The 13,565-nt window shown below is 37.0% G+C and overlaps 1 protein-coding gene across 1 annotated transcript in view; it reads left to right on the plus strand.

The window, feature by feature from the left end:
- NEK10 (NIMA-related kinase 10) overlaps positions 1 to 13,565 on the plus strand; it is a 417,902-nt gene that overhangs the window by 79,372 nt on the left and 324,965 nt on the right. The window contains 7 exon segments of the mRNA XM_006851613.1: positions 1,242 to 1,303; positions 3,063 to 3,140; positions 5,722 to 5,786; positions 6,774 to 6,876; positions 6,968 to 7,096; positions 7,908 to 8,045; positions 11,043 to 11,088. Of these exon segments, the coding sequence (XP_006851675.1) occupies positions 1,242 to 1,303; positions 3,063 to 3,140; positions 5,722 to 5,786; positions 6,774 to 6,876; positions 6,968 to 7,096; positions 7,908 to 8,045; positions 11,043 to 11,088 (621 nt within the window).

The following is a 13,565-nucleotide window of genomic DNA, read 5'->3' on the forward strand; positions in this document are numbered from 1 at the left end:
TCCAACCTTCTAAATATTCCTTTATATGTGGTTCAGAGTTCTGGGACCATCCCCTGAGCCTGCTTGGTCGGGTATTCTGTGTTGTTGTTGGCAGAGCTCTTTGCTACATGTCCACCCGATTTGTCATGTTGGTTGTTCTCTGACAGGTTGTAATCTTACCACTTCCCTATGCTATTGTTGTTAGTTGCCATCAAGTCAGTATTGACTCATAACAACCCTTTGCACAACAGAACACAACACTGCCCAGTACAGCACCAGCACCACAATTGTTGCTATGCTTGTGCCCATTGCTGTTGCAACTGTGCCATTTCATCTTATTGGATATCTTCCTCATTTTCTCCAATCCTCCTCTTTACCAAACATGATCTTCTTCAGGGACTGGTCTTTCCTGATATGAGAGGCAAAGTCTGGTCATCCTGACTTTGAAGGCGCATTCTGGCTGTACTTCTTCCAACACAGATTTGTTTATTCTTTTGCAGTCAGTGATACAATTAATACTCTCCTCCAACACCATAACTCAAATGCATCAATTCTTCTAGATCTTCCTTTTTCATTGTCCAGCTTTGACATTCATATGAGCTTATTGAAAATACCATGGACTTGGGTCAGGCGCACCATAGTCCTCAAACTGACCTGTTTGCTCCTGAACACTTTAAAGAGGTCTTTTGCAACACATTTGCCTAGCGCAATACATAGTTTGTTTTTCTTGATTGCTGCTTCCCTGAGTTTTAATTGTGGATTCAAGCAAAATAAAATCTTTGATAACTTCAAATGTTTATCCATTTATTGAGACCCATTGCAATCTTACCACTTTCCTGTAGCTCTCTATTAAGAATCCTACCTTATAAACACCAAGTGAGTCTTCTTTTCTGGCATGTTTCCACCTCTCACAGGCACCAGCCTTTTCAGATTTTAGTGTACATTTATTGGGCACATACTGAATGTCAGGCACATGTTCGGTACTGGAGTTACCATTAACCAGACAAAGGCAGTCCCTGCTTTAAAAAAAAAAGGAAAAAAAGCAAGGCTATTGTTGTATATCTGCACATGAGTGGCATTCAAGGGCAAGTTAAAATTCATGGGAGGTTAGTTTCTCTTTATCCAGATCTGCCAAAAGGAAAAGGAATGTTTTCGAGCAGTGGCTTTGATGAAATTGCATTAATATTACAATATCAAGAGAAACTCCTAAAGCACAGTTGCAGTGATGACGTACCCTATACATCTGATCTTTTCCTTTCCAGCCTGCTGTGCTGCCCTCACTGAACTGGTGCTCAACGACACCAACGCCCACCAGGTGGTTCAGGTGAGAACGTCCTGCTAGAGGAAGTAGAGAGCATTCTTGCCAAGGTTGGGTCCACAGAACCATGTCATACATAACCTCATATTATAAAGTAGTCTGTATCCCAGAACATGTATTTTGTGATCCTATTATGTGGTTTTTAAAATATTTTGATATGCCTTATTTAATTTTATAAAGTTCTGTTTTCTGTTCTTCACAGCCCTTTGTTAACTCACTTAATTGCCTTAAAAAGGACTAACATGGCTAATTGATGTTGGTATTATTACTCTATGTATGTTTTGACTAGTATTATCTTCAGTCTTTTTCATTTTCTTTACACATTTTTTTAAGTGACTTCGAATTGCTTTAATTGTGGCCATACAAGATGCCAGGAGATAAGAATGATAGTAATTTTGAATATTAGTATATTAAATTATTCCATTAGAGGTGAGGGAAACATTCTAAACAACATATTTGTTGCCAAGAAATTTCATGAAGCAGAATTCATTGATGAGTCTACTTGTATATATGGGGGAGCTTCCAAAAGTTTGCCGAAAAATGGAATTAAAAGGTAAAGAATTTTTCTACAAAGTTTTTGAAGCCCCTTGTATGCTTGTGTGTGTTTCAAAAAGTAATTGTTGTATATTCTGTGGCAGAAATCACCTCCTACATAATAAATTTGCATCGGAAACTTTTTTGTCTGGAATATATCCAGCTTCAACTTCAAGAATGCATAAGTTTATAAATGTATGGGATGGAGTCTCCATTGACCAGGACCCCTCGTGGAAGCTGAGCAAATCAGGAGGACGTCAGTAGAGTAGGGCATTTTGAGTTAGCCAGTTTAGGGTTTATTTCCTGGTGTCACCACTTGTTAGCTTAGCTCCTGGAAGAACAATGGAATCTATTGACATTAAGATTTTCTCATATGTGAAACAAGGAAGTGATATAATAATTCACATAGTACCTGTAAGGATTAAATGCCGTAACACATTTAATTAGACATCTTTGTAGTTGTTACATACAATTTAAGATTAAAGGTCTTCACCGTTATAAATGGCCACATGTGGTTCGAAACTACCAGTCGCTCCGCGGGAGAAAGATGAGGCTTTCTACTCCCGTAAAGATTTACACCCTCAGAAACCCTGTACAGGGTCGCTATGGGTCGAACCCGACTCGATGGCACTTAACAACAACAACAACTACAGAGATCAGCAAATTATTTACTGAATAAAGAATAGAAAAGTAGCAGTAAGTTGATATTAAAATAGTTTTGATTATTTCTGCATGTATGTATGTGTATTAGTGTAAATCTAGATTTGATGTCGACTGTTTTCATGGGTCATTTTCATTTTCTTTTATTAAAGTTTTTTTCTTTTTCTTTTTGTAAATGATGATTTTCCTTTATATAGTTACATAAACTCTGAAGGGAGAAATTCCATCTCATATTTAGACAAATCATCAAGATAGTTGGACCCTTTAATTTTGTGCCTTTATACCCTCCCTCATTTTAATGTGTTAAACCTGATTAAAATTTAAATATTTTATTATTTATCATACTGATTCTTTAAAGAAAGTTGAAATATCAAATTTGTGACTGTTGTCTTCAGTGTTAAAAGTATCATATTAAAATTTTATTATTGTCCTGTAATAATTACTTAAATTTCTGAAATTAATACTAATATTTCTTCTTTAACATAAGTTTATGAGATTGTTGTTATTTTATGTTCATTTCATCACTGGTCACTGATAAGACAATCCTTTTTTTTTTTTTTTTTGCCCCTAGGAAAATGGTGTATATATAATAGCAAGATTAATTTTACCAAGCAAACAAAAGAATGCAGCAAAAACTAATCTATTGCAGGTAATAAATGTGTTTTCTGTTTCAATTCAAGTTACTGAAATCTAGGGGAACTTTGATAGATAAGATAACCTATGATTTTTTAGAATTTTAGTCTAGTTCTAGTTTCTGTCCTGTGCTGTGAGGAAAAATACCTGATGCAGGGGCTGATATGGAAATAAATGATGTTAAAACATTGTAAAAGATTAGCAGTGGCTTCTCTAAGTGAGAGAATGAGGTGATTTTATTTATATATTCTTCTACTTGTCAATAAGGTATACGAACTGTATTGCTTGTGTGTCAGAAAACAATATTGTTGCTGTTTTTATGTGCTATGGAGTTGGTTCTGACTCATAGCGACCCTGTACAGGGTTTCTGAGACTGTAAACCTTTATGGGAGCAGAAAGCCTCCTCTTTCTCTCACGGAATAGCTGGTAGTTTCGAACTGCTGACCGTGAAGTTTGCAGCCTGATTTGTAATCACTAGGCCACCAGGGCTCCTTGTCAGAAAACAATAGAGGAGGAAAATGATAAGCCACCTTCAGGCACGAACCACAACCATCCACTTTTCACCTTTCAAAAGCAAAGCCTGTAAAACATGGATGAGAAGGGACTTGCTGAGTGGATAAGAGGGTTTGGGTGAAACACCAGTGGCATCTGCTCTAGGTGGAGGGGGCATTCCCTGCAAAGGGAACAGCGCATATGCAGAGTGTGAAAGCCCTTTGAAGAGCTTAGAGTGTGTTTAGAGATTTGTGGACTACTTGGTGGAATTGGACAGTGTATTTGGGAGAGAGAGAGAACCCCATGAGGTGAAAATTCAGGGCTGAGCAGAAGACATCTGATCTAGAGCTCAGTGTTCTTTTCTGGGAAATAGATATTAGGGATCCATTGCCCCTGATGACGGTGGAATGATAAACTCAGATTTAAAATTTAGAACATCTCATCTTTTTCCAAGTCATTTAGAAATAAGAATAAGAAACAGCCTTTGCCGCTAATCTGATTTAAGACCTGTTATCTTGACTAATGATCAAATGTAGCAGAAACTTTTTAGTGGTATCTCTGTGTTGGCAAACAGCAGTATTTGGAGTGCTACTAATGAGAACATGCAGATGTACTTTCTTTGGCGTGTCACAGATGCCTCGTACTACGCTGGAAGTAGATAAAGTCAAATCCAGCCTTCAGATGGGTTTTAAGCCAACACAGCGTTGTTGTATTTTAAAAAATTTGTTTATTTTGTTGCTGTTGAGAATACAGGGAGATTTCAAAAAGTTGTTGGAAAAATTGCGTTACTTTTGAAAACTTCCATTTCTCCACAGTTTTGAGTTCCTCTCATATACACAACAACACATGCACCAATTCAACAATTTGTACATGTGCGATTTAGTGACAGTGATTATATTCTTCCAGTTGTGCAGCCATTCTCAGTCCTCCTTTTCCGAGTTGTTCCTCCCTCATTAACTAGACTATTACTTGGTTTTAAGAAGATTTCAGGGACTGTTTTTGGTTTAAGGTTTAAAGGTTATGTCAGTGCAGTAGCTTCCATGGCTACAGAAAGTCTGAAGTCTATAAGAAATTGAAATTCTGTTCTGTATTTCTCCCCCTTTTGATCTGGATTCTCCTATAGCCAGTAGAGTCTTTTTAAAAATTCAAATAGGAATGGCTTTCAATGAGCGTACGTGTTCTCCACTTTCTTATATTGTTGTTGTTTCTGTTAAGTGCCACTGAGTCAGTTCCGACTCATAGCAACCCTGTATAGGGTTTCCAAGGAGCGGCGGGGTGGGTTTGAACCTCTGACCAGTGTTTATCCTGTAGTGCCACACTTTTTCATAGTCCCTAGTGCTCCTTCACATCATTTTGGTATCTATTTGGCCTCTCTGGGCAATTTTGTTGACAAGTCTTGTATATTCTGATCGCTAAATTTATGAAATGATCACAGGTTCTAATTCAGCAGACTTTGATCACCCTAGTGGTGACCTCTTGCATAGGTACAACTGCAGGCTGGTGGCTCCCTCTCTTTTTTTTTGGCACTGTAAAATGTCAGATGTTTATTTTCCTTAAAGTATCACAGGCCTGTCTCTGAGTGTTCTTGGGAGTCACTGTGGATTATTCTATTTGGAGAACGCTTAAGACTCTTTACTCAAGAGACCAATTTGTCAAGTTTGAGTCCAGTGTGCCTGTGGCTATTTTTATATGTCATCATTTCTAGTGTTTATTTTCTCACAGAAACCGTATAAATATTGAGGTGTACACAGGCTGAAGACAAAATAAACCTTGAGCTCCTGGAAATCTTTGGACATTTGTTTTTCTCAGTATAGGAATCTTATTTCTTGTCTCTGTGTTCAGTTGGCATTTTGTAGAAAGGAATTAATGACAAGTAGTGAGTGAAGCAAGTCCAAGATCCCTAGCTTTCTATAAAACAAACACTTTTTAAATGTTTCCCAGGTGGTGGGTTTTCCTTTTTCTTTTCTGTTATAAGCTTTAGCTTCAAGAGTATCCAGTCCCTCAAAATAAAGCCACTTAATGTTTACTTCATGATAGTTCTATCCTGAAATTGCTTTAATTTGTTGAGCTGTCCTTTGCGAATCACGTCTCCCTTTATTTTCTAGTGTTACGCCTTCAGAGCCTTGCGGTTTCTCTTCAGTATGGAAAGAAACAGGCCACTCTTTAAAAGGTACAGACTTGGAGAACTTGAAGTGGCCAGAGATCATTTGGCTCAACTTTATTCACTTGCCTGATTTAGATATAAACAAAGAAGACAGAGTCAGTATGTAAACATGTGCTTTCAGATTTCTATGAGCCCACCAATGTAACTGAGCTATCCAAGAGAGATTTTGATACTTACAATTAACAAAATGATGATGAAACAACATGAATCACTTTATCACTGATACCTTCTTTTAATTGCATGTCACTGCTGTGGACTTCAGTGTTTGCTTGTTTTTTAATCATTAATGTTTTAAGTGGATGACATCAAAGCACATGCTTGCTTTTGTACACTCCAAAACACCAAATTTGTTGATCTAATCATTTCCCCTTAATCATTAGACAACAAAAGTGTTTGTTTTGGATGTCCTTGATAGGTTAGGAGCTCATTTGAAGGGGAGGAGACTTAGACCCCATAGATCAGGTTGTGCTGATGGATATGATGGAAAAATCACCATATCAGGAAGCAAACACCCAAGTTCTAACTGGAATTTTATTGACAAGACAGAATAAAAATAAAGTCTTAAGTTAATATAGCACATTTTGTTCAGAAAGTACAGAGAATTTTATTTTATTACTTTATTTCCATTCAGTGCATGAATTGAGGAACAGAAAAGGAAATGATATTAGTTACTGAATGATAAGCTTTTATTTCAAGTCCCTAAACCACTCAAGTTTGGTGAATTTAAATATTTAAAGAAGCTCTTGAATCCAGTGCCTTGGGGAATCATGCGTATGTCTCTCCATTTGTTTTTTCATACTCCTCAGAGCTGTCAGTATAGTGTACCCTTGTTGGATAAGTTAGTATTATTTTCCCAATTTATTGATAACCTAAGTAAGTTAAATTTGTTTTATATAAATAATCTGTTAGTGAGCTAGATCCATAAGATGTGTAATGACCAACAGCTTTCAATTCCTACATTAAGAATAAGAGGGTATGTGTTTTTCCTTGTAGACTTTTCCCCACCGACTTGTTTGAGATCTTCATTGACATAGGACATTATGTTCGTGATATCAGTGCATATGAAGCTCTGGTATCAAAGCTGAACTTATTAGTGGTAAGTTGTCAGTTTTGAATATTTGGCACGCTATTATTTGGTCAGGAGGGACTTTCTGATAGCAACTCATTTCCTTTGTCTTTTTAATTAGGACGATGAACTGAAGCAAATTGCTGAAAATATTGAAAGCATTAATCAGAATAAAGTTCCCTCAAAATATATAGGCAACTATGCAATTTTGGATCATCTTGGAAGTGGAGCTTTTGGCTGTGTTTATAAGGTGACTGGCCCTTTGGAAACAACATACTGGACACTGAACTTCCACGCTCAGACTTGACTGGACTTCGAGTTCATTTATATGCTAATAGTTTAGAGCCTGGTTGTTGCTGTTAAGTGCTGTGGAGTCGGTTCTGACTCATAGCAAACCTGTATGGGGTTTCTGAGGAGCAGCTAGTGGGTTTGAACCGCCAACCTTGCATGATTATTCTATAGTGCCCCACCAGGAGTCTGATTTAGAGCTCTAGTCACTGGAAAACAGTGAACAAATAAGTATAAAAAATTCAAATGATACTTTTTTTTTGGTCTCAAAGATAGTTGTACTAATGTTGTCTTACCTCTCCTTCTAGAAATTAGGCACTGACCTTTTAAAAATAAAAGACTTCATTGTGTTGTTGTTAAGTGCCGTTGAGTCGGTTCCAACCCATAGCGACTCTGTATAGGGTTTCTGAGGAGTGACTGATGAGCTTGAACTACCGACCTTGTGAATCAAATTGATTTTGCAGTGGAATGCATTAGCCAACAGTGCCACACCAGGACTCCTCTGATAGCTTATCCCAACACATTACACAGTCTCTAAATTCACACCTGTGTTTTTTAATTATCCTGTAAAATCCTGCTGAGTATTGTGGGCTGACCAGGGAGCACCAATTGTTTCTAAGCTTGGGTTAGTAAATACAGTTAGAATTATGTACATTCTATAACTTTTTCTTTTGATGGCTTGGTAATTAATCTTGTGATTTTATTAATTCATCTCTTTTCTCTCCTTTCAATCTTTTTTTATTTATTTACTTTTTTTGTCTTGCTTATTCTAGGTTAGAAAGCGTAGTGGTCAAAATCTTTTAGCTATGAAAGAGGTCAACTTACATAACCCAGCCTTTGGAAAGGATAAAAAAGATCGAGACAGCAGTGTAAAGAATATTGTCTCTGAATTAACAATCATTAAAGAGCAGGTAAATGTTTTTGTTTTTTTTGTTTATGAGGATGTTTTCCTTAAACAAATGTCTTCAAAATAATGTAGAGTTCTTATGCCATTCTTGAACATGTTATTTATGATTACTGGTTCCTTTTGAAACAAGTGGCATAAAGGTGGTGATTTTCCTTCTAGCCAGCTTTTTTCCTAAGGCTTACATTGAACTATAGAAATGCTTTCTGGAGTTAATTCCAGGGTTACGGGTGCAAAGTGATTGAGTTTTACAACAGAGAGCACATCACGAATGAGATATTCTTCTCTTTCTTCACTGTAAGCACATCCATTCCCTTCTGGTTGTATTGCAGAATATTTGGTTACTTAGTTACATGCATAAAAATATGACTAAGAAGCCCTTGACTTTTGTTGAATGGAACCAAGCTGTTAACATTCCTTAAATATGGAAGATTAAATCTAAAATGTGGATTTTCATGAAAGGCTATTATTTACTGGCTGGGTAAGCAGAGTATTCTGACATAATGGCATAGCTCAAATTAACTATCATTACAAAGGTTTGTTTGGGGGAGAAAATGTAAACATGTCAGAAGAGAAATAGGATTTCTTTTTGTGATCCGAGAACACATTGCTTGCTTTTTCAGTGTTTCTTAATTGTGTGTTCATTTTGAATCTTGTTCATTTGTAACTCTTGTGGGCAGCTATCTATCTAGCTTCGTGGCTCTTTGATCTCCATGAGTCAAATTTGCTTGCATAGCTTCTGTGTTGGAACACAAGGAATACCATAAATATGGTGATCTTTATTTATCCAAATTAAAAGAGTTCTACTCCAATTTATAAAGTACAGGAAATATTAACATTAATTGCTTGTTTTACAGTTGACTTTTACATGCTAATGAAGATTAAATCCACATTTGTTTTTGTTGACAATAATCTAACATTCCACAGTGTGTCGTTTCCTTTTAGCATTCTTTTTAGCGTAAGGTAAGGTTAGAACAGGATTTGTGACCCAAGCCCATTCAGTATATTCTTTTGGATTCACATCTGCATATAGTCCTGGATAGTGAGCTAGGCCCAGAATATTGTTGTTGTCAAGTGCCGTCGAATTGATTCCGACCCATAGCGACCCTGTATAGGGTTTCCAAGGAGCAACTGGTGAGCTCGAACCGCCGACCTTGCAGTTCGAACGGCTTTGCAGTCTGACGCATTAACTCACAGTGCCACACCAGGACTCCAGGCTCAGCATATATAGCTCTGGTTATTTGTCCCAGTCCCACATTGTTTAAAATCTCTTGGCTACTTGCTAGTTGTTGATGAGGTAAACTCTTAGTTTTAGCACATTTCCTGAGAAAAAGTTTCAGGGTGGGATCCTATGAAGCGTCTGCTTGGACTTTGAGGTGACTCAAAATTCTACAGCTGCTATCTTAGTAGAGGACGGGGCCAGTGGAAAGGATAATAACGTTGGGTTTAAAGAAACGCCAAACCAAACCCACTGTCTGACTCAACCAAGTCCAGTCTGACTCATAGCAACCCTATGGGAGAGGGTTTCAGAAGCTCTAAGACTTTACAGAAACAGTCTTTTTTCTGTTGAATGGCTGGTGAGTTCAAACCACTGATCTTTTGTATAGTAGTCCAGTGCTTAACCCATGATGCCACACAAGCCTCCTCCTGCTATAAAAATGAAACTAAAACTCCACTACCATGAAGTCAATTCTGCTTCATAGTGCTTCTGAGTAGGGAACTCTTTATGAGAACAGAAAGCCCTCATCTTTCTCCCTTGGAGCAGATGGTGGGTATGAACTGTTGACCTTGTAGTTATCAGTCCAGTGATTACCCTACAGTGCTGCCAGAGGCCCTACCACACAATGTCTTAAAACAGAGTCTTATGCACAGTGAATTAAGGAAAACAGATTTGTTTTTCTCCCTTGTAAATGCCCCCAAATGAATGGATCTTATTCTCTGCTCTATACAGACATTTGGGGATGTCGTCTTTTTTCTTATTGCTCTTATAACAATGTCTTCATCTGCAGGCCACTCCAGGTGTGAGGTAGGAGAAGGAAGAGCATGAGGGGGCATGCTAATGTTTAGGGTTCAGACTCAGGAGACACTTAGTTCCCACTCAGGCTCTGTGAGAATGGGGAGAAAGGCTCACTCCTATCTGCAGAGAGGCTGAGGTGTGGGGATCACTGACTGGGAAGTGCATCCGGCTACAACTCTATTGCAATGGAAGGACAGGATTGCTAGCACCAAGAAAGACTGAACAAGAGATGCTGGCCACTTATAGAAAAAATGGCAACTCTTCTGAGATAAAACAAATTTCAGTTTAAAAGCTCAAATTATAAATAAATAAATGCAAAATATTTTAGTTTTCTTGTAGATCTTTTTTAAAAAGACTTTTCATGCCACATCCTGAATTAAATGACTATGAAACTTAAACCATGTCAACTCTTGCATTGTTTTCATTTTATATCAATAATTTTGGAGAGTATAGGACATTTGGGTTAATGGATACAAGTAATTCTTTTTTTTTTTTTTAATGTAATGAGAGGTAAGAACTATGATTGTGTAAATTGTTTTATTTCTGTTTTTACCTCTGTGTAGTCTGTGTGTGGACTTGGAACAAGGAATACTAAATGAATTCTAAGGTTGCTTCTAGTTTTTCAATTCTGTATTTCTTTATTTTGATCAAATTAGGTGATGAAGCACCGTACAAGAGGACTTCCAAAAGTTTGTAGAAAAAATCCATTACCTTTTAATTCTATTTTTTCATGAACTTTTTGAAGCCCCCTCAATTTTAATTCTATTCAATCAGGCTATTTAGGAGAAACGTGTTTTCAGATTAGTTTTGTGAGTAACAAATAAAAGGAATCCTAAAAAGAAGTCTCAATTAGATGATATCTTGAAATACTTAGTTTTAGAAATCATATTTTTGTTTGTTTTCAAATATGATGTTCAATTAAATAGCCTGTGGAAAAATGTTTTAGTATTTTGAAGTCATGTAATGTTTTATTTCTTTTTCTTACAGCTTTATCATCCAAATATTGTTCGCTATTACAAAACATTTCTAGAAAGTAAGTATGAGTTTTCACGATAGTTTCAGTTATGGAAAACAATCTGTTTTACATATTTTTAATTAGAATGTTATTAAATAAGTTTAACAAATTATTTTTCCATTGTTTACATGACAGTGGACTACTTGTACTTCATTTTTTTCAATAATCAGCCATCTGATGATAGTCATAAAATACTTAGATCCTCATTGTCAGATATTACATAAACAAACCAAAATAGTTATTGCTATTTTCATGTGCACAAGAAGTATGTAATAGAATCAGGACAAGAGAAAATGAAAGGATGGTGGGTTCTTTTTTTAAAAAAATGTTTGTTGAATCAGGTGATATTTTCCATACCCAAAATAAATTGGAGTCGTTTTGATCTTTAAGCCTGTCCGTAAGGAGCTCTGGTAGCGTAGTGGTTACGAATCGGGCTGTGAACCTTAAGCTGAGTGGTTCGAAACTACCAGTCGCTCCGCGGGAGAAAGATGAGGCTTTCTACTCCTGTAAAGATTTACACCCTCGGAAACCCTGTACAGGGTCGCTGTGGGTCGGAACCGACTCGACGGCACTTAACAACAACAACATGGGTGGTACAACCAGTTAATCATTCAACTACTAGTCAAATGATTGGCTGTTTGAACCTACCAAGAGGTGTCACAGAAGACAAGCCTTGCAATCTGCTTCTGAAAGGTAACTGCCTATGAGGCAATTCTGCTCTGTACAGACTGGGTAGCTCTGAGGAGAATTAGACTCTTAAAGGCAATGAATAACAGGTTTTGTTATTTCCTTTTCTTGAAATTCAGATTAATGCCACTAGGTGGCGATGGTGCCGTGAGTGAGTCTGAATTCCTGGGACTCTGCAAGGACGATGGAACATTGAGTCAAAACCCTGAGATAAAGCTAAATTTCATCACTTGCTTAAAAAGTATAGAATATTGAGGTTAAAAATCCTGAGATAATTCTAAACTTTATCACCTGCTTAAAAAAATAGAATATTTTATTGAAATAACATAACTATTGATAAGCCTTAATGATCTGCGTCAAATGTGAAATTTCTAAATAAAGTCCATTTGAAGAAAGACTTAAAGCAATACAAGCTAGCAATTGAGGCTTCCTCACACCTGTGTCTCCATGAGTTAGGAATGTCAAGTAACAACAGTACTGCCTCTTTTTCAGTACTGTTGCTATTCAAGAACACTTGTGCCCTTTGGTCGTTGTTATATTTTTACCCACCTTCCTTCCTAGTTGTTGTTATTAAGTGCCATTGGGTCAGTTCTGACTCAGCACCCTGGGAGTGGCTGGTGAATTAGAACTGCCATCCTTGCAGTTTAAATCGACCTTGTGGTCCAATGTATTATCCCATAGTGCTACACCAGAACTCCTTCCCTTAGATGAGTTAAAGAAACTCAGTAAATCTTACCTGGTTGGACATTGGTTCTTGCTATTAGAATAGAAAACCCAACTGTATGGGTTTCCGAGGCTGTAAATTTTTACAGGGGCAGAAAGCTTCAGCTTTCTACTGCAGAGCCACTGTTGGATTTGAATTGCTAACATTGTAGTTAGCAGTCCAGTGCTTATTCTACAGAGTCACCAGAGTGACTTTGATATTGGATTAATTTAGAATATAAACCACCAGAAAGAGGCTGAGATTGACTTTTCACCTGTGCTGAAGTGATGCAATTTATTTTAATTTAAAAAGAAAGTAAAGTGTATTTGCATTGACATCTTACAAAAAGAATCTGAAGTGGCTTAAAAATGTATACGAGTAGTGTATGATAAAAAAGATCAGGAAATTTAGATTAAGGGGGATAAAAGGTGAGAAAATTGCAAAGATACCTAGAAGTAAGACTAGTACCTACAATTAATATTTTGAAATTATGAAAAGTTAGAAACCATATAAATGTCTTTCATTAGGAGAATGTTAAATGGATTATGATGTTGTTAAGTGCCGGCGAATCACTTCCAACTCATAGTGACCCTGTAAAGGGTTTCCTAGGAGTGCCTGGTGAGTTTGAACTGACTTTGGGTTCAAACTGACCTTGTGGTCCAGTGTACAATCTTGCAGCGCCACACCAGGATTCCTGGATTACGATATGTCCATATTATACACACAACAGAAATATTATACACTCAGCGGAAAGAATGACGTGGGTCTGTGTGTACTAATGTACAAAGTTGTCTAACAAGAAGTATAACTTGCAGAGTATGTATAATGTTATTCTACTTTTAATGCAAGTATTGTCTGTCTATATACATGTTTTATATACACTAAAAAGTTACACAGGCTACATATCACATACCATTGTTAATAGTTTCATATTAGTTTTGAAGAGAAAGTAAAACTTACTTTTTTGTCCCCTGGCATCAAAAGCAAAATGGCAAACACAATCATTTACGAGAGTCCTAGTATCTGTAAGTGAATGTGGTGCTCCATACGATAAGCAATGGCCTACAAACCACAGGATCCACGGATTGAGCCTGCCAGCCATTCC

The sequence above is a fragment of the Chrysochloris asiatica genome, unplaced genomic scaffold, assembly GCF_000296735.1.
Source record: "Chrysochloris asiatica unplaced genomic scaffold, ChrAsi1.0 scaffold00030, whole genome shotgun sequence".
NCBI classification, from domain to species: Eukaryota; Metazoa; Chordata; class Mammalia; order Afrosoricida; family Chrysochloridae; genus Chrysochloris; species Chrysochloris asiatica.